The sequence below is a fragment of the Megascapheus bottae genome, chromosome 2, assembly GCF_031878675.1.
Source record: "Megascapheus bottae isolate mThoBot1 chromosome 2, mThoBot2.hap1, whole genome shotgun sequence".
In the NCBI taxonomy this organism is placed as follows: Eukaryota; Metazoa; Chordata; class Mammalia; order Rodentia; family Geomyidae; genus Megascapheus; species Megascapheus bottae.
The window spans coordinates 86,186,129-86,212,160 of record NC_143510.1 but is presented as its reverse complement, the minus strand read 5'-3'; the positions used below and the strand labels follow the sequence as shown (position 1 = coordinate 86,212,160).

Below are 26,032 nucleotides of genomic sequence, written 5' to 3'. Positions count from 1 at the left end.
GTGTTTTGGGGACCACGCGGCTCCCCGGCGTGCCGGGGGAACCCGGAGTCTTCGGGGCTCCCAACGCCCAGAAAGAGAGCCCAGCTGCGCCGGTCGCCTGGCAACCGTGGATCGAGCGCTCGGCACTCGATTCGACGGGGCTAGCTTGAATGGAGGAGGAGCGCTCGCGCGGCCCAACTCCTCCGACTCGGGGGGGGGGGTTCCCCCAACACGCACGCGCAGATGCGAGTGGGCGGGGTTCGAGCGCCCCGAGTGGCTGAGGAGCCGGAAACGCACGCGCGGAGGGCGCGGTCCTGAGGAGAGAGGTCGGACGGGGCGGGACGCGGTAGGGCGGGGCGGGGCCGCGCGGGAAACGTTAGGGGAGCGGCCCCGGGGGGCGCGGGGTCGTGGGCACCCGGGGCGAGCTCTGGCCGGATGAGGAACAAAGGGACCGGGCAGACGCGCGTCCTCCGCGCGGACGGCAGGTGGGCTGCGCGCGAGCCGGGCCGAGCGGGCGAGGGCGGCCTGCTGGGCCCTTGGGGAGGCGCCGGAGTCGCCGCGCCTCGGGTGGCCGGGGTGGCGAGGGGGCGACTCGCTGGCCAGGTGGGTCGCGGGCGGGGGTGGGCGGCGTCCCCCCCGCGTCGGTGACCGCTCTCGTCCTCCTCCCGCAGCTCGAGCAGCCCCCCTCCCGGCGCTTCTGGAAGGAAAGGTCTCGGGCGGCCCCCGGCATGCCTCGTCCCGCGGCGGGGTGCGCGGCCGCCGGCCCTCGGCAGGAGCGGGGCGGCCCCCGGCAGCCCCGGGGACCGCAGGCCGCGGCGGGCCGGCGGTTGTGAGCCCGAGGCGGCGGCCCCGAGACGCCGGACGCGCCGCCTGATGCCGCCCGCGCAGCGCGCTGCTTTCTCCGACGCCTGGCCGCGAGCAGATGCATCACAGGTGCGTGGGGTGTGTGTGTGGGGGGCGCGGGGACGTGGCTTGAGACGACCTGCGGCCGCGGCGGGGGCCCCCGGGATCCAGGCCGCCCCGCGGAGAAGGTCGCACGCGTGATTGACAGGTAGATTTGGGGTTCCTAGGGCAACGACCGCATCACGGAGAAACTAGGACGGGCTTGGAGGTACCCTCTTCCCCCGCCCCATTGACCTCTCCAGTGGCAGTGGTGGGTCCAGAAAGCCACGCACCTCGTGTGACAGCTTTTTTTTTTTTTTTTCCCTGTGTCGATGTGATGTTTGATGGTTTATTCCCTGAATCAGGACAGCGTTTTTAACGTCATCATCGCGCTTCACCTTGGAGTTTGGCAGGCCGCCGATTAGGCAGGAATGGTAGACTCGATTAGTTTAAGAGAGTTCTTGATTCTGCAAGCTTTCCTACTAGTAAAATATTTACACTTAAAAAAAAAGCTCTTGTGTGTGCCAGTACTGGAGGCTGGCTTTCGGGGCCCGTGACCCTCCCTTTCTTACTTTGCTTTTTCCGCTCCAGGCTTTCCACCCTGCCACTTGAGTCACACCTCCCTTCTAGCTATTACTGAGAGGTCAGGGTTTCAAGGACTCTTCTTCCTGTATTGTTGTCAAAGCACAGTCTCAGCCTCGAGCAGCAAGGACTACAGGTGTTGGCCACCAGTGCAGGAGTTAATATTTCGAGTCAGAGTTTTACTATGTAGCCCAGATTGCCCTCGAACTCACTATCTCCTGGCCTCAGCCTCCCAAATCCTGGGATGACAGGTGTGCACCATCACACTGGCTTTCCCCCAAGCGTCCATTATTTAAAGTACTTTAAATAATGCAGAGTTCTGCATCTAACGTCCGCTACTGCAGAATCCTTTCAAAAACTGTATTTTAGAATTAGGAGGATAAAGCACAAATTGGTTGAAATAATTGAAGCTTGCATTTTTCATAGTGGCTGCATTTCACTTAGCCTCTTCTGTTACTCCACGGAGGAGATGTGAGATAAACAACTAGCAAATGGTTCCACAGGTTGACTAGAAATTGTAAACCATGGAAGAATAGAGGAAGCACTTTTTTTTTTTATGTGTAAAAGGAGAGGACTTAGTTTCTTGACTTTAGCTTGCAAGCTGGTCTCTGAGAACCCCTTGTGTGGAGGCAGTTAGAATTGCACTTTGGAATGGGAAGTCTCAAGAAGATCCTAGTATATTGCTTCCCTTCCTCTGCCTGTGGGGTGCTAGTTACCTTTAGTTTCTGACTGCTGAGGTCATCACATTTTAGTGACTCACAGCAAAGCAGAAATCTGCTGAGCTGTTGGCATTAAACTCTGGTTTGAACTAGTTTGAACAGAACACCATTTTGATTTTGAGATTCAGTACATAGGTGAATATTAAAGGAGGTTCAAAATGGAAATTGAAGTTATAAACTTCTTTTTTTTACTTTAAAACAGTTATTTTAACCAATGTCTTGTAGGTCATTGGCTCTAGTGGTTGTTATTTTTGATATGATTGCCCCTATAACAAGTTATAAAAGTCTCCTAAACCAACTGAAACCTCCAAACATAACAATTAAGTTAGCCTGCAGCTGTCTTATAGCTAATGGCTTCTTTGGGCTATGTGAGTTTTGTATTCTTTTGTAGAATAATAAAAATCTTCTTGGTGTACATATGGTGCACTTCTTTTGCCATGTGGCTTTAGCTGTCTTTTCGGGTAAGGGTAATGAATTTTGTATTTTGCATCCAATTGAAATCTTTTTTTTTTTTTTTTTTTTTGCCAGTCCTGGGCTTGAGCTCAGGGCCTGAGCACTGTCCTTGGACTTTCTCAAGGTTAGAGCTCTACCACTTGAGCCTCAGCACCACTTCTGGCTTTTTTCTATATATGTGGTACCGAGGAATCGAACCCGGGTCGTGCATGCTAGGCAAGCACTTTAACCACTAGGCCAACTCCCGGCCCCCAATTGAAATCTTACCAGAACACCTAACCTATACAAACCTCCATATCCTTCATTAATGTCTGGGAGTTCCTTGCCATCCATATATAAGGCCCTGCATTACATGATTTACATCTCTCTCCTAATCCTTATGCTGTAAGAAACTTAAGATCCCATAACTAGTCAGAAGCAGAGTTAGGATTTTGACTCAAATCTAATTTAAGAAAATATTATTTCTTATTTGTAGTAAGAAAATTACAGGAAATGGAGCCATGGCTCAAGTGTTATACTGCTACCCTTGTGCAAAAGAAGCCAGGCCCTGAGTTCAGTCCCCAGGACTGGGGTGAGGGGGGGAGTGGAAAAGCACTTGTCTAGTAAGTGCAGTGTCCTGGGTTCAATCCCTAGTACCAAAAATTATAAAATGGAAAAGGCAAAAAAGAAAATAGTTCTAAAAAAAAAATCTACTTTGCCTTTTATACAAGCTCCCAGACATCAATGAAGGATATGGAGCTTTGTATAGACTAGGTATTCTGGTAAGATTTCAATTGGATGGAGCAATACAAAATTCATTACCCTTACCTGAAAAGACAGCTAAAGCCACATGGCAAATGAAGTACACCATATGTACATCAAGAGGATTTTTATTATTCTACGAAAGAATACAAAACTCATATCCCAAAGAAGCCATTAGCTATCATAAGATAGCTGCAAGCTAACTTAAGTGTTGAGTTTGGGGGTTTCAGTAGCTATTACTAGTTTCATGTTGACTGATATCATTGATGTTTTCCAGAAATATAAACCTATTTATACTTCCATTGTATAGCTGCATTTGATTCATCTCCCCTGCTGCTCCTCAGCCCTACCCAGTCCCTGTACATGGCCAGTGTCCTGTCTACCAAATAGCCTTAACCCAGCTGCTCTGTGTACCCTAGCACACAGAAAAGATGTATTACCATGATGCCACTGTAAGCATTGGAGGTCATTGAATACCTTGCTGACCAGCCGCTTTAAATGTTGATTATGGTGACAGTGCCTCAGTTCTTACCATAATCCAGTATTTTTTGGTAACAGCCTCCAGTAATGGCTTGCTCAGGTCAATATTTTATGCCAAAGTTGTTTCTAGTGGCACTTTACGATAGATTGCATAGGGTAGGTGATTGATTATTCAGAACTCATGGACTGTGTATCTTAAAACTCCCATATGATTAGAACCATTTTGGCAGTGCTTTATGGGAGGTCTTGGGCCATCATTAAATTGCTCTGCATCTGTGCATGTGCTCAGCTTTGTGAACCTTAGTTTCCGTATCTACCTTATTTTACAGAAGTTGTGTGATGATTCGAAAGACATTTTAATAAAGTTATAGCAAAACTTACATAATGAGCCTTGATATTGATTAAAATGATATTTATAAAGACTATATTAAAGTACTAAACCTTAGGGGACACTCCATTGATAATATTGATGAGACCCAGTATCACCTTAACTGCTGATAAAAGTAATGAGGTAATTTTAAACAGAGTGCCTAAAAAAAGTACTAATATGTGGTAATATGCTGTCAGAGACTAACTATTGAGAGGAAAGTGCTGAATGATTTGAAACCAACCCACGTTTGCCAGTATGCTGTACAGATTGTGGACTTTGCTTTGGGTAGTGTTTCTGTCTCTGCTGTATGACAGTGACATTAGAAATTTCTGAGTCTGTTTCCTCTAGAGAGACTAGGACATCAGCTCTCTCAGAGTTGTGGCCTTCAAAATGAGTAGTTGGTCAGATTCTGTTCCTCCACCCTACAAATTCAGACTCTTGGATAACTTAATGGAATCACTGAGGTAATTATTTGTGTAAATGGTTGTGTGTGCTCTTTCCTAGGATGAATGAAATGAACCTGAGCCCAGTGGGCATGGAGCAGCTGACTTCCTCCTCTGTGAGCAATGCCTTGCCGGTCTCAGGAAGTCACCTGGGCCTGGCTGCCTCCCCCACTCACAGTGCCATCCCTGCCCCAGGTCGGTGGGTGGTGAGGGAGAGTCACTGCATTTTTCTGATCAGTTCTGTGTGCTTTTTGTTGTTGTTGGTCGAAAGGCTTGAACTCTAGGCCTGAATGCTGTCCCTGAGCTCTTCAGCTCAAGGCTAGTGCTCTACCACTTTGAGCCACAGCACTTCTGGTTTTCTGGTGGTTAATTGGAGATAAGAGTCTCTTGGACTTTCATGCCCAGGCTGGCTTTGAACTGCAGTCCTCAGATCTCAGCCTCCTGAGTAGCTAGGATTACAAGTGTGAGCCACCTGTACACTTTTTAAGGGCAGAAGAGACATGGGCAGGCCTAAAGGCAGTTCCACATTGGTTGCATGGAAGAAAAGTTTTATAGACTTCCAGAGTTCTAATAGGAGTAGCAGGCTTTTAATTTTTTTTTTTTATTTTTCTGATAGTATCTGGGATTAACTACTTGTCTTGGTTCACACCTTGGCACAGGGTCTCTGGGATAGTAGATGACAACCAGTTAAATTTACTCATTAGTTCCCCAAATATGGGGAATTGGGCTTCATTTTCCACTAGGTTTGAAACTGAGCAATTACAAATGTACTAGGCTTAAAATTATGGAAGCAAGTTAGCATTATTACCCAGGGAAAGATGCAAGAATAGTTTGTTCTTACCCTTCATTGTGCTATATAAACCCCTTTCTGTCAAATTTTATTATCTCTTATTGAAATGTAAAAGATATAAGTAAGCAATTGATTTGGAAGAGTGTATTACATTATGATTGTATTAGACATTACTAAACTAGTTGTTAATATTTAAAGTTATTTTAAGATGTTTGAATAGTTCTCTATGGAGAATTATCTATTTAGTAAAGTGCAATGAAACTAAAATCTCCTTATTTTCAAGTTTCCACAAAAAATTATTCTTTTTGTGCTTGAACTCAGGACCTGGATGTTGTCTGAAATTTTTTTTGCTCACAGTTAGCATTCTACTTCTTAGCCACAGACCCATGTCTAGCTTTTTTATTGATTAATTGGAGCTGAATCTCACAGACTTTCCTACGCAGACGTGTTTTAAACTCTGATCCTCAGATCTCAGCCTCACGAGTAGCTAGGATTATAGGCACGAGCCACTGGCACCTGGCTCCGCATAGAAGTTGTATGCTTCCCGTGTAGCATAGTATACTTGCTGAGATGGAGCCTGGCCAACTTTTCTCCCAGGGTGGCTCAACTTTGATTCTCCTAATCTTTACCTCCTGAGTACTTGCACTTACAGGTGTGTACCACAACCACACTGATCCCTAGTTTTTTGTTGTTGTTGGTGGTGGTGGTTGTGGGCTTGAACTCTGGGCCTTGGTGCTGTTCCTGAGCTCTTCAGTGCAGAGCTACCACCCACCCCTTGAGCCACAGACGCCACTTCCCATTTTCTAGTGGTTAATTTGAGATAAGAGTCTCACAGACTTTTTAGTGCCTGGGCTGACTTTGAACCGAGATCCTCAAATCTCAGATTCCTGAGTAGCTAGGATTACAGATGTGAGCTACCGTGCCAGGTACCCCTAGTTTTAAGTGCTATATGAATTAGGATTTTAGTTGTGAATGACAGGGGCAGTGACTTAGGAGGATTCGTTCGACACATGAAAAGTAGAGAACTGGTTTTGAAACTAGACTGTTTTGTGAATATTTGCATAATACTAATGATTACTGAGGTGAGAATTAAGAATTTTTTGTTTTGTAGGTCTTCCTGTGGCAATTCCAAACCTGGGACCCTCCTTGAGCTCTCTGCCTTCTGCTTTGTCTCTCATGCTCCCAATGGGTATTGGGGATCGAGGGGTGATGTGTGGGTTACCTGAAAGAAACTACACTCTACCTCCACCACCTTATCCTCACCTGGAGAGCAGTTACTTCAGGACCATTCTACCTGGTAAGTTTTATCTTCTTGTTAGGAAATTTCCTAAAGAATGGAGCCAGACCTTTTTTTTTTTTGGTGGGTTATAGGGCTTGAACTCTGGGCCTGGGTGCTGTCCCAAGCTCTTCAGCTCAAGCCAAGGCTACTGCCCTATCCCTTGAGCCACAGCCCCACTTCCAGTTTTCTAGTGGTTAATTGGAAATAAGAATCTCATGTTTTTTAGTGCCTGTTCTTTAGTGCCTGGGCTGGCTTTGAACCTTGATCCTTCGATCTCAGCCTCCTGAGTAACTAGGATTACAGGCATGAGCCACTGTGCCTTGCAAACTTACTAAATCTTTATGGTTAGAAAGTTTGTTTTTCCTAGGTTTCCCTACCAGTTAGTTCTTATAAATGTGTTTTTTTTGTTTTTTGTTTTTTGCCAGTCCTGGGTTTAAGCTTAGGGCCTGAGCACTGTCCTTGGATTTTTCTCAAGGCTAGAATTCTACCACTTGAGCCTCAGCACCACTTCTGGCTTTTTTTTTTCCTAAGTATGTGGTACCAAGGAATTGAACCCGGGTCTTCGTGCATGCTAGGCAAGCACCTAGGCCAAACTCCCAGCCCCTCTTATAAATGTGTTTATATATAATATTTACAGAGAGATTACCATAAATGGATTCTCTTGTACAAGAGGGTGTGGCCACTTTTGAAGTTGTTAATAGATATACTTTCCAAGGCCATTTTAGTAATTCACTCCAACAGTACAGCTGGTACCATCTCACCACATCCTCTCAAGTACAAGTTTAAATTGGAGGATGGAGACCCTCAAGGTATAGCTCAGTGATGGAGCACTTAGCTAGCATGCCAAAGGTTGTGGCCCTAGCATTGCAAAAGAAGAAGAACCCCCAAACCCAATCTGTCTGTATATAGGTGTATAAGCATATATTCACTTGTTTTGTGCTGGTCCGCAGTGCTGTCCCGGAGCTTTTTTTTTCCACTCAAAGCTAGTGCTTGACCTTTTGAGCCACAGCCCCACTTCCCCAGCTTTTTGTGGCTAATTGGAGATGAGAAGAATCTCATGGACTTCCCTGCCCAGGCTGGCTCGATCTTCAGATCTCAGCCTCCTGAGTAGCTAGGATTATAGTAGCTAAGCTGGAATAACTGGTTTCCATCTTACGTATTTGCTTTGTTTTAACAGAATTTCAACAGCATTTGTGATTTGTTTTGATTCGCATTTAATGTGTTTACTTAATAGGTCAAAACTTTAGTATATAATGAGGAGATCTAACAAAAGATGTGCTTTTAAATCTTTTCACTGTTTCATTTTTTTTTTGTGGTACCTGGTTTGATTTTAGGGCCTCACACTTGCTAGGCTGGTACTCTGTTGCTTGAGCCACTTCTCCAGCCTTGTTTTCACTAGTGACTGTAAAGATTGGGTTTGTACATACCTGCGTGTGTAAATGAACCACCATCTGCCTATATTATAGGCTTCCTGCCACTGCTGAGTCACAGGCATGGGACCCTGTGTGCAACTGTGGACTCTCTCTGAGGCGATGGAATCGTGCAGACTTCTGTCCCAACTGGCCTGGCCTTCCAATCTGTCTCTTGTATAGCTTGAATGACAGACATGTGCCACTATGCCCAGCTGTAAATTGAGGAGGAGAGTTCTTGAGTTCAGGACTCCTGAACTTTTCTTCCCAGTTTGGCCTTGAGCTATAATCCTTCCTAACTCAGTCTCCCAAGTAGCTAGGATTACAGATTCGAGCCACCATCGCCCTACTTATTTCTGTTTAGCAAATGTTTGCGTGTTACGAGTAGGGATTGCAACCATGTGAATACTAAAAATAGCACTTAAATTATTTATAATTTGCCTCCAAGAAAGCCAGGCTCAAGTTATTGAAATTGCAGTTTGACAAGAAAAATGATGGTATGTTTATGTCACCATTTAAAAAAGTACTTAATTAGGCACCTAGCTACTCAGGAGGCTGAGATCTGAAGATCGAGGTTAAAAGCCAGCCCAGGCAGAAAGTCCCCATGATACTCTTATCCCCAATTAAACCCTCAAAAAACCAGAAGTGGAGCTGTGGCTCAGTTGGTAGAGTGCTAGCCTTGAGCACAAAGTGGCTCAGGGATAGCACCCAGGCCCTGAGTTCAAGCCCCACAACTGACCTCTCAAAATTATTTCTTTATAATACATAAAGTACTTTATGTATTATATAGGTTACATAAAGTACTTTATGTATAGATAGGTTAAAGAAGTAGATAATTTCACCTTGGTTGTATTTGAAGGAACTAGTTTCTAGCAATTGACATTTTGTTTAATGGTTAACAATGTAGTAAGAAGTTTCTGATCTTTTTTGTTCTCAGGTATTCTGTCTTATTTAGCAGATAGACCACCTCCTCAGTACATCCACCCCAACTCTATCAATGTGGATGGGAATACAGCACTATCGATTGCCAACAACCCTTCAGCACTAGATCCCTATCAATCCAATGGAAATGTTGGATTAGAACCAGGCATTGTTTCTATAGACTCACGTTCTGTGAACACACATGGTGCCCAAAGTCTTCATCCTAGTGATGGCCATGAGGTGGCGTTGGACACAACAATCACTATGGAGAATGTTTCCAGGGTTACCAGCCCAATTTCAACAGATGGAATGGCAGAGGAGCTTACAATGGAGGGGGTTGCAGGCGAGCATTCTCAGCTTCCAAATGGCTCCAGAAGTCATGAAGCTCTCTCCGTGGATTCTGTGAGCAACAACCTGACAGCAGACTCTGTAGGACATGGCGGTGTGCTGCCTATTCATGGGAATGGCCTGGAGCTCCCTGTGGTTATGGAGACAGACCACATTGCAAATCGGGTCAACGGGATGTCGGACAGTGCCCTCAGTGACTCCATCCACACCGTGGCTATGAGCACCAACTCTGTAAGCGTGGCACTCTCTACCTCACACAACCTTGCCTCCCTAGAATCTGTTTCCCTTCATGAAGTTGGCCTCAGCCTAGAACCTGTGGCTGTCTCCTCCATCACCCAGGAGGTTGCTATGGGAACAGGTCATGTAGATGTATCTTCCGACAGTCTTTCTTTTGTACCATCTTCACTGCAAATGGAAGACTCCAATTCAAACAAGGAAAACATGGCAACCTTGTTTACAATTTGTGAGTGTGCTTAGCCTTTCTCTTCTAGAACTTTTGGTTTAAAAAGACCATTATCCCTACTAGGTTTAGTCAGTGTTCAGCATTGATTTAAAAGAGTATATATAGAAAGTAATTAGTCTTTGGAGGTTGTTTTTGCCTCTGTTTGATCCTTTTATTGAAGTGGTACCTTTACCACAAATAAGCCAAGAGATATGCCAAATACTGTGCTATTAAGTATTGTAGTATAATAGAAAGACAAACATTTCATTGGCTTTTTTGTTTTTTTAATAGTATCCTCCCAGACGAAAGAAACATAAAAGTAGTCACTTCTGTATTTTAGATAAACTTATTTACAGATAATATTTAAGGTATTTTTTAAGGCTTTACAAATAAGGGTTATAGCATGGAACTTTGTAGAATAAATCTAGATGACATTCACTGTGCTCTTTAAACATAAGACCAAAAAAGAATTAAATCACTTATATAACTGGAGAAATGTAGATGGATATAAATGAAATACTTTTTGTTGTTGTTGTTCAGAATACATATAAATTATTGTAGGCTTGGTTTTTTTGTTTTTCTCGTTTTTTGTTGTTGTTGATTCTGGAGCTTGAACTCGGTCTGGGCACTGTCCCCAGGCTTTTGTGCTCAAGGCTACCCTTTACCACTTTGAGCCATAGCTCCACTTCAGGTTTTCTAGTAGTTAGTTGGAGATAAGAGTCTCATGGTCTTTCTTGCCTTCCCTGACTTTGAACTGTGATTCTTGGGTCTTAGCCTCCTGAGTAGCTATGATTACAGGTATGATTTACCACCTGGAAATTATTGTAGTTTGACATATAAAATGTATTTTTCCTGGGCAGTAATACAAAGTCATATCAACATGGTAGGTTTTTGATGTTTGTGTTTCATTCATGCATGCAATGTGTACTTATTGCATGCTTATCTTGTGATCTGAGGATAGAGCAGTGTACAGAGACAGGATATACCTTAAAGGAACCTGTAGTGTGATAGAAGGCATGACCAGCAAATTGTTGCATCACAAAATGGTTTATGTGAAGGTGGAGTTAAGTTCTTGTTGCTAAAGCAGCCTGAGGGAAAATATGCAGTGTGTGGAAAGTCAGGAGGTAACATATATGTTAGCATAGACCTTAAGGACAAGAAACACGTAAACAGTTGACAGAAAGCCAGGAGTTTGCACCTACAGGTGCCTAGAGCCTTAATCAAGAATGGTTCAGATTTGTTGAAGTGTAAAATGGGAATGAGGAGAGGGGTCACCTGATTAGAGCCAGACACAGTCTTCTAAGACCAAAGGTTTTAAGAAATAGGTTGGGATGAACTTCTGTGAAGATGTAAGGGTGGCTAGGGACGTACATTGAGAAGATGGTGCCATCATTCACAGGAAAGGTGACAGTTTTCCAGTCATCCTTTAACTCCAGTGAAGGAAATAGATGACATTTTGGAGAAGTTGGTGGAACTTATGGATTGGACAAGGTTAAGAAAGTCCTGGCTTCTGAAGCAGATTAATGAGGTGAATAAATAATGAAAGGTAGAAGGGAGGTTTTTTTTTTTTTTTTTTTTTTTTGATGTTTGGAGTGTTAGCGAAGTTGGTTTCAGGGTCTAAGAAAGTGTGGAGTTGAATAGGATCAATCTAACTGGAAATATTTAGGGATCATCATATTTAGGGTATGGCCAGATTGTATTTGTGGTCATGGTAGTGGGATGAAACCAATGAGTGAGAATATGGAACAGGGAAAGAAGAGGGCTAGGAATGACAGGAAAGGGCAGCAGAGGAAGAGCTTCTTCTGAAGTATACCAACTAGGAAGAAAGGTTCAGGAGTAGCAGGAAGCCTGCAGTGATACAAGGATGTATACCCCCAGTATTCACCCTGCAAGTCTCAAGTTCATGTTTTTATCCAATATGGAAATTAACGTAAAGATCATTAGTTTAGATACTGTTTATGTATGCATTTTAAAATGCACAATAGTGAATTTTTGGCATATTGAAAAGTTGTACAGTTATCACAGATATTTACTTCCAAAAGTTATAATCACCTGTACAGACCTTTCTTATCTATTAGCAGTCATTCTTCACTCTTTACTACTATACCATTCTCAGGCATCAAATGATCTTTTGCTATATGCATTTTCCTATTCTAGGCATTTTGTATAAATGCAGTTGTATGGTATATGGCCTTTTTTATCTGTCCTTTTCTAAGTGTTAGCAGGGATTTATTTTGGCATAATAGGGTTAAAGAAAAAGGAGAAATGGAGTAGAAAATGGAAGTTAAGGACTGAAAATAGCAGTTCCTGGGTATGGCCTTTAAACTTTTTTGGCTGGCCAAAATACACATAATTGAGTAATTCTTACTCCAATGAGATTAGACATTGGTAAGACAGGTGAGTCTCACACAAAACACTACCTGGTAGCCTTTGGGATTTCCTTTTGCCAGACATGTTTTTCATTCTGTGTCTATTCATTCATGAAGAGTTCTCATATTTTTTTTTTTAAGCCATTTCAGAGGAGAAAGCAAATTTAGACAGCCTCTCCTACATCTATTCTTGAAATTTAACGTTAAAAACAGGCATGGTGGGAGAATTGACCTGCTTGTTCAGCTCAGGGATTTAACGTCTGAGTCTGGCCCTTTTGATATATGTTAAAATTTTTATTTTTTCCTAGCTCTCTATTTATTTCCCCTCCTAATCAGATGACTTTGGTCCCTTTTAATCTTAAAAGGAGTGGAGAAAGCCCATGATCAGTCTTCTATAACTATGTTTGCTGAGCATGGATTATTGGTTCTGTCTGGAAAAGGGGACTCCTTTCCCCTCAAAAAAAAATAATTTCTCAGTCTTTAGGAGGTAAAATGGGAAATTCAGTTGCCAAGAAATTTGGCTGATAGGCTGCCAAGATTAGGACCAGAAGATGATCAGGATCGGAAGGCATCAAAATATTCTTTTAAGTCAGGAAACAGTGAACTTTTGATCTTTGTGGTTTTATCAACATCCGTCACCACATTTTCATTCACTGACTTCCAGGAAAGTCAGTTGAGGCATAAAATCGGGGCTTGTTATCTATTAGAATTAATTTTTTTAGCCATATTGAGAGACATTCAAAGTTTCTCATAGCCTATTAGGAGTTGACTGAGACTGAAATAGTGGCAACTTTTGGGCACCTTTGCCCTCAAGGTTTTGTCATTCTGTATACACTTTCCCCCCTGAAGAGAGGGACAGTCCTCTAGTGTTTCCTCTCATGGCAGAGCAGCATGTCCCTAGATACCATCACCCCTTCACAGGGCATTCAGTTTCCAGTGCAGTGCCATGGCTGGGCTAGCTTTGATCAGCAAGCCTCAGATCTCGGCCTCCCCAAGAAGCTAGGATTATAGGCATCAGCTACCAGCACCCAGCATGGGGTTATCTTATTAGCCAGTAAGCAGTAGATATGTGTTATAAGCTACAGGAACAGAAAATGGGTACCCAAATCCCACTTAAAGATTTAGTAAATTTAATCTGTGAGGCTTTTAACAGCACAGATTTAATGAAAACAAAACAAAAATAAAAAAGATTGAGAGTTATACACAGAGACAAACCCAATTATTATTCACTAAAAAGCAAGGTTGGCAATGATTATAGATGGGAAATTTCCTAAAAGAAATTTCCCATCTATAATCATCTATCCTTAGTATACTATTGTAATAGTTAATCAGAGTAGCATGTCTCAGTACTTTTTTTTTTTAATTCAAAGCTGAATAATAGTCTAGAAGTGAATGTATATTTTGTTTATCCAGTTAGGAATTTATATACATTTTGATTGGTTACACTTTTTGTCTACTATGAATACTTTTTTTTTTGGTGGTCATGTGGGTTGAACTCCTGGACACTGTCCCTGGGCTCTTCAGCTCAAGCTAGTGCTCTACCACTTGAGCCACAGCCCCACTTCTGGTTTTCTGGTAATAATTAGAGATAAGAGTCTCACAAACTTTCCTGCTGGGACTGACTTAAAACTGCAGTCCTCTGATCTCAGCCTTCTGAGTAGCTAGGATTACAGGTGTGAGCCACCAGCTCCAGCTTATTTTGAGAATTTGTGTGTAAGTTATTGAATGAACATGATTTTAGTTCTCTTGGGTATATATCTAGGAGTAAAAAAAATCTCCAGTATTTTTTAAAACTTATTTTTTAATAATCTTTTATATACTGAATAGGTAATGTCCTGTTGAACCAAAAGAAAATCAAATCTTAATGAAATCTGAAGAGACATGAGAATAAACATACATTTTAGTATAAAAAGATGACTCTTTGATCAGAATATCTGTTATAACCTTGCTGCTTATTGTTTATATTTTTGTAATTAGCACCTACATTAAAAAAAAAATCACGGTAGTAATGTAGCCTGTGTGAACTATACCCATGTGTGTCTCTCAAACTTGCTGTCCACAGGGTGCACTCTTTGTGACCGAGCCTACCCCTCAGACTGCCCTGAACACGGACCAGTGACTTTTGTTCCTGACACTCCAATAGAGAGCAGAGCACGACTTTCTCTCCCAAAGCAGTTGGTTCTACGCCAGTCAATTGTGGGAGCGGAAGTTGGTAAGCATCTTGGAACCATATAATTTCACCAAGATGTATATAATTTAAGAGTTACTCTAAAGGCCAGTTATGTCTTAAGTTTATGCTTTTAGGGAATATTTGTCTTATCTGGTGGTGATAACTAAAAGTTGAAAATTTTTCTTGGGAGACTACCCCCCCTGCTTTTTTTTTTTTTTTTTTTTTTTTGGTGTGGGGGAAGACTTGAATAGAGGAAAGAATCCTGGCTGGCTTAGACTTTTAAAGACTTGAAATGCTCTAACAGCACATTGCTTGAAATGTGATTTCTTGTGTTGAAACATGGAAAAATTTCCACTGGTAATTGTGTGGCACAAAAGAAACGTAGATCAAAAGTTTGTAAATCCGGGTGCTGATGGCTCACACCTGTAATCCTAGTTACTCAGGAGGCTGTGATCCGAAGATTGCAGTTCAAAGCCAGCCTGGACATGAAAGAGTGTGACACTCTTATCTCCACTGAAAAACTGGAAGTGGTGCTGTGACACAAAGTGGTAGAACACTAGTCTTGAGCTGAAAAGCTCAGGGACAGCACCCAGTCAAAGCCCCACAACTGACCAAAAGAGAAGTTTGTAAATTAGCTTTGAACCTCAGCCTCCTGAATAGCTAGGATTGATTATAGGCTACCAGTGCCAGAACATTTTTGTTTTCGAAAGTTTCATTAAAAAAAAAAATTACTTTTTCTGGGGCGGGGCTGTGAATGTGGCTTAGTGGTAGTGCTTATCTAGCATGCATGAAGCCTTGGGTTCAATTCCTCAGTATCACATAAACAGAAAAAGCCAGAAGTGGTGCTGTAGCTCAAGTGGTAGAGCACTTATCTTGAGCACAGAGAAGCTCAGGGATGGAACCTAAGCCCTTAGTTCAAGCCCCAGGACCAGCAAAAAAAAAAAAATCTAACTGTATTTGATGAAAACGGCAATTTTCTTTTTTTTTTTTTTTTGTCTGTTGTTGGACTTGTACTCTGGGCCTAGGCTCTGGTCCCTGAGTTTCACTTCTGTTTTTCTAGTGGTTAATTGAAGATAAGAGTCTCACAGACTTTCATGCAGGCTGGCTTTGAACCTCAATCCTCAGATCTCAGCCTCCTGAGTAGCTAGGATTACAGGTGTGAGCCACTGACATCTAGCTTCCGCAAGTCTTTCTTTATCCATTCATTGGTCAGTGGGTACCTAGGTGGATTACATAGCTTAGCTATTGTGAAAAATGCACCTGAAACCACAGGTGAACAGGCGTCTCTTGTATATTGACTTACATTCCTTTGGATATAGAGCATGGGTTTTTTGTTTTTTGTATTTATTTTGTTTTTGTTGCTGATTTTTTTATTAAACAATTTATTAGCATTGATTTTTACATCGTATTTCAAATGTCATGTTTAACAAACAAGTATTCAAGAACTGAATTTCTATATATAATCACTGGCCCTTAGGTTTTAGAACATAATTAAAATTAAGCTGAAGGTTTTTATAGATACATATTAATCTATATAATAAAACATTATGTCTATAGAGTATATAGCACATCACAGATTTTTATGTCTTTTATGTTTTTATCTCCAAGACCATGTCCATAACATTGGGTACCCAAATATTGAGTCATTTCTCTTGTACTGTTTAGTTCTAATATCCACAAGGGCATGGACTTTTTAAGTGCGCTCAGATAGTCTAGATCACAAAATATTTTACAGGTTTATTCTGTAGTAATTGTTACATTTTTTGTGACAGAATGATGTTTTCTGTTTTTTTCTTTGTGTGTGTGTGTGTGTGTGTGTGTGTGTGTGTGTGTGTATTAACTCAAGTATTGGGAGAGACATGGTCAGATTTCTTTTGTGTAAAACTAGATTTGGGAATTTCTGATACTGCTTTTGAGCCCATTTAATGTGCTCATTACATTTTACAGGCTGGCACCACTGCCTTAGCTTTTTCTTAGCAGTACTGACATACCAGTAGTTCTTGGATTCACTTAAAATGAGATTCTTTGCAAGGTGTTGAGCCCCTGTTTCAGAATACAATTGGTTGTTTAAATTACTGATTGTGTAACTGATGTCTGTCCATTGGCAGGTGTTTGGACGGCAGAAACCATTCCTGTGCGTACTTGCTTTGGGCCTCTAATTGGTCAGCAAAGTCACTCTATGGAAGTTGCAGAGTGGACAGACAAGGCGGTTAACCACATCTGGAAGGTAAGTATTGATACCTTGTATGATACCAGGTTAGAGTTATTCTGGACTCAATGTTAACAGTGCAACCACCTGTCAGTCATTTATTTACTATTACACTTTCTGTGTTATTCTTGGTAACCAAGACATACAAAGCAAAGCAATAGTAATTGGACAAATAAGGAATAAAGTGATAGGCTTTTCCACTCATTCTTCCCTTCTCTGTGTGTCCCTCGGGCTGTTTCACATCCTCTGAGGGCTGAGCTCCTGTTAAGCTAGTGCTGCCCTTGTCTTCCTCCCATCTTCATCGTGACCATTCACTAGGACCTCATCGCCACAGTGAGCTGTGGCCTGCTCACCAGGTCTGGGCAATCTTAGATGAGCTGTGTCTGGAGGTAGCAGGTAACATTGATGACTTACTCAGTGATAGAAGGGCTGAGAGTGGAGGTGACGAAAGCACTTCCTGATGTGGAGTGGACATTGCCAAAAGCCAGCATTTACAAGAAACCAGTTTTACAAAAACGCCTATAGGAAGTGCATCAAAGATAACATGAAATCATTCAAAGGCAGATTTAGAGAGCAGACAGTAAAAACTTCCAAGGCAGCTGCAGAAAAAGTAAAGCGCGCCTTTAGTAATTACTGACAACCAGGTTTTCCTTGGTGAAAACATGAATCCACATGGCATGCTGCCTTCCTGGACATCCACGAGGAGGCTGTGACTCCACGTAGGATTTTCCCTAAGGATGGATTAGGCTTGGGAAGTCTTAGCTAACCTTGACTCCACCCCCTGTCCTTGTGACTGCCACTAGATTTCATCCCCACTCCACCAGCTCGAGACACATGGGGCCTGTGTCCTCGTCAGTACTCCATTTCCTTTTGGCAGTGCTTTCTTTGGAGAGGACTCATCAGTTTTTAGGAAAAATACATGTGAATATAGGTTGTCTGAAATCTCACTTGAGAAGATTCCTCTTGGTTTAATAGATATTTAAATTCATTGTGTAGAGTTCTGGAGAAATTCAAGGCTAATTGTAGACTGTCATTAGAAATCATGAGACTGTCTTTAGATGACTTCTGCTTATGAGATTGGAATATCAAAAAGAGAATGAATGTAATTTTTGAGTTACATTAGAGAATTACCATGCTCTTACCAGTACCCACATTTGAAATGGGAATAGACATGGAAGAGAGTACCAAAAGAATAAAAAGAGACTAACTTCCCCCTCTTCCACCAACCTCCCCCAAACCCCAAACAACAAAAAGCTGATTTAGTGTTGACTTTGTGAGATAATACAATAATAAATCATTTTTACATATTTTAACACTTGTGGTAGCTGAAGCTTTGGGTATTTATAGAATAAAATCTTAGTTTTTAAATTAGCTAAAATGTTTCTCAAATATTTAGCTTGAACTACAATTCTAGAATTGGGAACTACAATTATTTCTCTGGCTTTTTCATGGGAAGGCAAGGTCTTGACACAGCAGTTAATCCTATACCATGTTTGTGTAGAAACTCAGTTAACTGAGAATGACATGTGCAGAACTGAAGTAGGGAGAGAGTGGGTCTTAGGGTCGTTGGGAAGGTGAATGGCACTGTCCATGGGGCTTTGGTTTTGATGTGTGAAGTAGAGTACAGAGGATTGCTAGGTTTAACTGTAAATATAATGAGGAGCGTAGGCCTGTGTCCTCAGGACAGTCAGTCATTCTGTGCCGTCTTTATAGTGAAGAAGACAGATCAGTACCTTGTTTTTTTTTTTTTTTTTTTTTGCCAGTCCTGGGCTTGGGCTCAGGGTCCAAGCACTGTCCTTGGACTTTCTCAAGGCTTAGCACTCTACCACTTGAGCCTCAGCACCACTTCCAGCTTTTTTCAATGTATATAGTACTGAGGAATCGAACCCGGGTCTTTGTGCATGCTAGGCAAGCACTCTACCACTAGGCCAAACTCCCGGCCCTTGTTTTATTTATTTATTTTTTTGGGTGTGTGTGTGTGTGTGTGTGTGTGTGTGTGTGTGTGTGTGGCGTCATTTATGGCTATTTAAATCAGTAACAATCATTTTGTCCATTGAGCACCAGCTTTATCCTGTTTCTGGAAATAGGACTGATGAGGCAGCAAGCATGTGTCAGGATAGCCATCTATTTTCACAAGGACTAGGAAAGCTGGTACCTAATGCCCGTGAGTCAACCAAAGTGCTAGCCATTTCCATGTTGTTCTGTATCATTGTCAGTTCACTTGGTATGTGCACTTGCTTTCTGTTGACAGATATACCACAATGGTGTCCTGGAATTTTGTGTCATTACAACTGATGAGAATGAATGTAATTGGATGATGTTTGTGCGCAAAGCCAGGTAAGAGAAAAAAAATGGCAACTATCAGATGTTTTTCAGTAGGAAGCTTTACATAAAACATGAAAGAGCTGAAGAACTCACATTGCCACCAATACCTGGATATACTTAAGGCCTGATGATTTTTTTTTTTCCTCCTGTCCTGGGGCTTGAACTCTGGTCCCGGATATTGTCCCTGAGTTCTTTTGCTCAAGGCTAGCTCTCTACTACTTGAGCCACGGCACCACTTTTGTCTTTTTCTGTGATTAATTGGAGATAGGAGTCCCATGGATTTTCCTGCCTGGGCTGGCTTTCAACCATGCTCCTCAGATCTCAGCCTTCTGAGTAGCTAAGATTCTAAGGTGTGAGTCACTGCAGTGTACAAGGTGACGGATGCTTTTTTTTTGCCAGTTGTGGGGCTTGAACTCAGGGCCTGAGCACTATTCTTGGGCTTTCCTCAAGGCTAGAGCTCTACCATTTGAACTACAGCACCACTTCCTGCTTTTTCTATGTATGTAGGAATCAAACCTGGGTCTTCGTGTATGCTAGACAAGCACTCTACCACTAAGCCAAACTCCCAACCTGCCTGATACTTTTTTTTTTTTTTGCCAGTCCTGGGCTTGAGCTCAGGGCCTGAGCACTGTCCTTGGACTTTCTCAAGGCTAGAGCTCTACCACTTGAGCCTCAGCACCACTTCCGGCTTTTTTTCTATATGTGGTAGCGAGGAATCGAACCCGGGTCTTCATGCATGCTAGGCAAGCACTTTAACCACTAGGCCAAACTCCCAGCCCGTGCCTGATACTTTTTAACATCATCATTCTAGTTGTGTTTGGCAAATTGTGATTATAATTCAGAATATATTAAACTGTTTTTTATATAAAAATTTTAAAAAATATCAGCATAATAAAGAAAATAGTTCCTATTGAATTTGCAAGTGAATGCCTTTTCTTTGTATAGGCTCTTGGCTCTAAGTGCTATTACTGGAGTTGATTCTTGTTAGTTCATTATCTCTTCGATATTTTTTAATTTTTAATTTTTTAATTTTTGTTGCCAGTCCTAGGGCTTCAACTCATGGCCGGGGCATTGTCCTTGAGCCTTTCTCAAGGCTCGTGCTCTACCACTTGAGCCACACCACCACTTCTGGCTTTTTCTGTATATGTGGTACCAAAGAATCAAACCCAGGGCTTTGTGCATGCTAGACAAACACTCTACCACTAGGCCATACTCCCAGCCTTATTCAAATTTTTTAAGGTTTTATTCACATTTTTTACCTCTGACTCTGATTTTTCTCAGTACAAAAGCAACCAGCTATTGTACTGAAGTGAGTATTCTGTTTAACTCCAAGTCCCTCCTCGAGGAATATAGGGACTGCAGAAATGGTTTGGAGGGAACAGTTCTGCTTAAGCTTTCATATAGGATATGTGACATGCTTTGGATATATTCCACAATACTAGCCTGAAGTGGCCTGGGCAAAGCGTAGTGTAGCAGCAGTAGTAGAAGCTTGCCTAGCATGGGCAAGGAGGTTTTGGGCACCAACACTGCCAACAGAAAGAAGGAAGTTTGTGGTGGGGCACAGTGGTAGTCTGGGTACTTGGGAAGTTATGGAGGAGGAAATCTTGAGCCCAGAAGCTTGAGGCCAGCCCTGGCAACATAGTAAGATTCTGTCTCTTCAACAGAATTAATGTGCTCAGTCTGTTATATCTGGTAATTTAGGAACCGTGAAGAACAGAATTTGGTTGCTTATCCCCATGATGGAAAAATCTATTTCTGCACCTCACAAGACATCCCACCTGAAAATGAACTACTCTTCTATTATAGTCGGGATTATGCTCAGCAAATGGGTGAGTTTGTAAGGCTTACTTATCATGAATCTTATGTAGTAAAACCAGCAAGGAACAGGAAACGTTTTGTTAATGATTTACAGGGAAGTTGAAATAAATTACAAACTTACTGTGTATATTAAAGCAAGTTACTAAATATTGGGGGTAGTTTAAAAGTCTCTTCCCAAGATGAATGTAATGGACTAATATATCCATCCATGTGAAATGAGTTTTTTTAAAGGACTTTGATTTGGGACTTTTAAACTTCTAAGGCTACAATTTGAGTTTTCAGTGATGAGATTTAATTTCATGAAGTCAACAAATACCCTTGATTAATGTGCCTTAGCTTTCTTTCTCCATAGTCATATTTACGAGGGCTGTGTAGCAGCAAGTTTGCACTACACAATGTGGAATAGTTTCCTTGGGAAAGAGGACTGATAATCTTAACATTTACCAGGTGCTTTTTGTGTGCCTAGTACATTCTTTTGGATGCTGGGAACAGAGCTTTAAACATGACAATTTTACAGATAATGGGAAAGTTGGAAATTTTTATAGAAGGGAGAATTGCAAGCAGCAGTTATTAATGTTAAAAATCATGTGTTGAAGCCAGGTGTGGTGGCTTAAGCTTGTATTCGCACCTTCTAGGGAGGCATAGATCCAGGGATTGTAGTTCAAGGCCAGCCTGTTCATAAAAGTCCTCAGGACTCATTTTAACCAGGGGTTAGGTACTGTGATGCTTACTTCTTGTCCCAGCTACCAAGAAGCTGTGCCCAAGCCACAAGGTGTGCATAATGCCACCACATACCTGCCACTCCAGTGACATGCCCAAGTGCAGCCCAGCTGGCCTGAGCAAAAAGCAAGACCCCACTCCCAAAAATAGCATAAAAAAGGAACTGGAGGCATGGCTCAAATGATAGCACCCCTGCCTAGCAAGTGCAGACCCTGAGTTCAGTCCCCAGTACCAGCACTGAGAAAGGAGCAGCTTTGAAAGTGCTGTATCAGGAAATTGATGTATTTATTTTTGTTAATTTTTAAAGGTGTTCCCGAACACCCTGATGTACACCTCTGTAACTGTGGCAAGGAGTGCAATTCCTATTCAGAGTTCAAAGCTCACCTGACCAGCCACATCCATAATCATCTCCCTGGTCAGGGCCACGGCAACAGCCAAGGGCCGGGCCACAGCAAAGAGCGGAAGTGGAAGTGCTCCATGTGCCCGCAGGCTTTCATCTCTCCTTCCAAGCTCCACGTGCACATCATGGGCCACATGGGAATGAAGCCCCACAAGTGTGATTTCTGTAGCAAGGCCTTCAGTGACCCGAGCAACCTACGGACCCACCTCAAGATACATACAGGTAAGCCACATGCATATCCACTGACCACTGGAGTGGGAGAGTCACAACAGTTAGAAATGGCACCCCTGGTTGTTGAATGATAGCTCCTTTGTATAACTACTTAAAGGTAATTTAATAATAATAATAATGAAATAAAGATGGCATTCCTAAAGGCTTTGCAGGAGTTATATGTCAGAGAAATAACCCAGATGTCTGGTGGTGGTACCTCCTTGAGTGGCAAAGTGAGGTGGGTAGATAACTGAGCTGAGGTGTCTAGGAAGCGCTAGGCCATTATTAGAGGTGGCCCTGTGGTAGTTTGAAGGTAACTGGGAAAGTGTAATTCAGAATGAGAAATTTGGTCAGTGCGTTGGGATGTAAAGGGAATTCCCTAGAGCCGTTCAGAGCTTACCACTCAGGCCCAGCTCTGAGGCAGCCAGCAAGTTTCCCTTTGAACATTGCCGGGCAAACTCTGCCTTGTGATCTTTGGACTACTATTTTCTAAACTCCATGTAAACCAGGCTCTCTCTTTGGGCTTGGATTAAGCTGAGTAGTTAGAGACTTTTTGGGAGGTCAGTTCTGGGGCTTGGCCTTAGGACCTGGGCACTGTCCCTGACCTTAGTGCTCAAAGCTAATGCTCTGCCATTTTGAGGCACAGCTCTGCTTCTGGCTTTTTGGTGATTATTGGGAGATAGCCTTTCTTGCTGGGACTGGCTTTGAACTGTGATTCTCCCATCTTAGCTTCCTGAGTAGGATTATAGTTGTGAGCCAGCAGTGCCCGGCTACAGCAAAGACTTTTGTATGACCCCCAAACCTAAAAGTACCTCAGAGTGGTAGAGCACTAGCTTTACTAACTTTTGGCTTAGAGGAGGTGTTACTTGTGTATTCTTACCTAGGACTTCATCTCAGGTCTGCGAGGTTACATGCTTTAAGAAAAGAGGAAAGTACAGAATGTAGCTTATCGTTCATAATGTATAGCTTAAGAGTGTCCAGAGAAGTGCTAGAATTCATGAGTTCTTTGTGTTAGGTGGGGCCCTGGGGATTATGAATGACATTTTCCCCAGAATTTTCTCTGTCAAGTATGAAAGGGGTGTGTATGCATAGAAACACATGTATGTACATATTTAGATAAGACGTCCCAATAGAGGTCAGGTTCACTTTGCTCTGATTGCAGAATGAATTAAATGGCTTCAACGGCTGTAAGGTTCCAGGCAACTCTCCGTTGTGCTTCTCCTTGCCTCTGCTGCACACCGTGTGTAGACACTGTGTGCCGGCAGCTGTTTCACTCACGGTGATAACGTGGTCACTTGCAGGCCAGAAGAACTACAGGTGCAGTTTGTGTGACAAGCCTTTCACTCAGAAGGCGCATCTGGAGTCTCACATGGTCATCCACACCGGGGAGAAGAATCTCAAGTGTGACTACTGTGACAAGCTGTTCATGCGGAGGCAGGACCTCAAGCAGCACGTGCTCATCCACACACAGTAGGTTGCCTGGGTAGTGAGCCACGTGAGTGTGGCCTGGTATCTGGGTGCCAGCTGAGTCTTCTGTCCCTGGTACAAAGTAGATGCCCTCCTAAATACAGCCAAGCAGTGGAAGATTTCTCTTGTCTGTTTTCTGTACTTACTTATCACAGAGGCTTTCTGTATTTTTGTCCTTTTTTTGGTGCTGGTCCTGAGGCTTGAACTTGGGGTTTGGGTACTGTCCTTGAGGTTTTGTGCTCCAGTCTAGTGCTCTACCCCTTTGAGTCACAGTTCCATTTCTGGCCTTTTCTGTAATTTATTAATGATGAATGTCTCATGGATTTTTCCTGCCTGGGTTGGCTTTTGAACTATGATCCTCAGATCTCAGCCTCCTACCTGAGTAGCTAGGATTACAGGCCTGAGCCACCAGCATTGCTTTTTTTTTTTTTTTTCCCCAGTCCTGGGGCTTGAACTCAGTGGCTGGGCACTGTTCTTGGACACTTTGCTCAAGGTTAGCACTCTGCCACTTGAGCCAGTGTCACTTCTGACTTTTTCTGAGTATATGGTACCAAAGAATTGAACCTAGGGCTTCATGCATGCTAGATGAGCTCTCTACCACTAGGCTATGCTCCTGGCCCCCTGGCATTGCTTTTTAATTTGACATATTTAAAAATTTAACCTCCTGATGGCTGGCATTGCACTGGCTGATAGAGATTTGGAGATGGAAGAAAAATGGCTAGGGAGCCTTTACTATAGAAGAGGAAAACCTAAGCTGATCAGCAGGAACAGCCCAACTTCCTGGTAGTTTGAAGGGCAGGAAGCTTCGTATCTGTGAAGAAATATGTATGCTGGGTGGTCCCATTTGCAGAGAATTGTAAACATGAAAACCTTTGCTCTTAAAACTGCTTGTGTTTTACGTGTTTCCATAGATCTGTTGCAAAACCCTTCACACAGGTTGGTATGTCTCTGATTAGGGCCCGAGATTATGGAAAGTGAGTTGTGTGCCTCTGTTGCCATTTGCAATCCCAAACCAAGTGTTTTCTTCTGTTTCTCCTAGAGAACGCCAGATCAAGTGTCCCAAGTGTGATAAGCTGTTCTTAAGAACGAATCACTTAAAGAAGCACCTCAATTCTCATGAAGGAAAGCGGGATTATGTCTGTGAAAAATGTACAAAGGCTTATCTAACCAAATACCATCTTACCCGCCACCTGAAGACCTGCAAAGGGCCCGCCTCCAGCTCTTCAGCACAGGAGGAGGAGGAGGAGGACTCTGAGGAGGAAGACCTTGCGGACTCTGTGGGGTCAGAAGACTGTAGCATTAGCAGTGCTTTATATTCAGCAGAAGAGTCTCTTGCAGCACATAAATGAAAGAGAACACAGTTGTTTTGGACAGAAACACAAAGGGAAAGACATACATTAGGCAGTTACCCACTACAGGGGTTTTTATCCGAAGTGGTTTATGATTTCCTTCCAGCTAGCAGTCAAAACTAGACTGGGGAATGGATAAAGCACTTACAAAGGATGTCTGAGTGGAAACACTTTAAAAGTGATGGATGGGTGGGCAGGGGCCAACTTTGGAGATCTATTCTTTCTCTACTTAATTTTAGAAATGGATTTATGCCTCAAGAAAATGTGATTTATTTCAGATTCTCACATTGTTCTGCTTTTCTCACAGCCCCATGACATGGTAACACTCTTAAATTCAGTTGTCCCCCACCGCCATCCCAGTTAGCAATGGTCACGTATAGAGCTGTGTACTTGACACACTGCACATTGGGCTGGGGCAGAGCATGCAGCCTGAGCTGTAGTCACAGGTTCAAAGCAGCCTCTGCGCTCGCCTTTCCCAGCCTATTTGGGAGTTACAGCAAGTTCCTAAGGGCAGGTAGAAAAGGAGCTGTTAGCCATTGAGCAGTGATGGAGGGAGGGGAGTGTGAGACCGGGCTACCATGCAAGGAGTTAGCTTTGATGGAAGCCAGAGAAATCAGCTGGTTAATGTTATGTGGAGCCCTTGTAGGTTGGTTGAGCCATGTCTCTCTCCCATTGAGTCTTGGGTCATTCAAAGAGGGTCCACTTGACAGAGTGGTACCTCAGCCCATGGAAGGGAACATTTTATATTTGCTTTATTCCTGAGGATCTGTAGGAAGACAACATTAAATGTTGCCAGCTGGAATCAGCAGATGACTTCAAGTGAATACGGACATTTGCAAAGTTAGGCCTTTGAAGCTCTGCTGAAGGACCTGATCAGATGAGCGTGGAAGATCCCAGCAGACTTGATGTGATGGCTTCGTGGTCACCACCACACAGACCTGAGCTCAGGCCCCTGTGAGCAGGCAGGTGCAGCTTTCATGAAGAAGCACGAGGGCTCCAGGTGGCAGTGGATAGGACATCCCTCACTGAAGCTCAGCTGCTGGAGCAGAGGACTGTGGTGGGAAGGTTTTGCTGCTAAGGTATTTATGGAATGAATGTACTTCATTCAAATCTGTATTCCTCCAGAAAGGATTAAAATGCATTTTTTTTTTTTTAAA

General features: G+C 42.9%; 1 protein-coding gene across 1 annotated transcript; it reads left to right on the top strand.

The window, feature by feature from the left end:
• Window positions 1-404: 404 nt before the first annotated feature.
• On the top strand, window positions 405-26,032 carry Prdm4 (PR/SET domain 4). The gene is made up of 12 exons (XM_090328580.1): window positions 405-464; window positions 651-912; window positions 4,711-4,844; window positions 6,551-6,736; window positions 9,065-9,859; window positions 14,270-14,419; window positions 16,486-16,604; window positions 18,838-18,923; window positions 20,613-20,740; window positions 21,757-22,071; window positions 23,361-23,529; window positions 24,566-26,032. Exons 2-12 carry the CDS (start codon window positions 902-904, stop codon window positions 24,873-24,875), a joined length of 2,403 nt encoding a protein of 800 aa, XP_090184706.1. The 5' UTR covers window positions 405-464; window positions 651-901; the 3' UTR covers window positions 24,876-26,032.

Bases quoted from the DNA above. Each gene is read 5' to 3' on its own strand.
- Prdm4 (XM_090328580.1), top strand. The intron at 4,845-6,550 runs GTCGGTGGGTGG...TTTGTTTTGTAG, and splicing joins CAGTGCCATCCCTGCCCCAG to GTCTTCCTGTGGCAATTCCA. The intron at 9,860-14,269 runs GTGAGTGTGCTT...TGCTGTCCACAG, and splicing joins GGCAACCTTGTTTACAATTT to GGTGCACTCTTTGTGACCGA.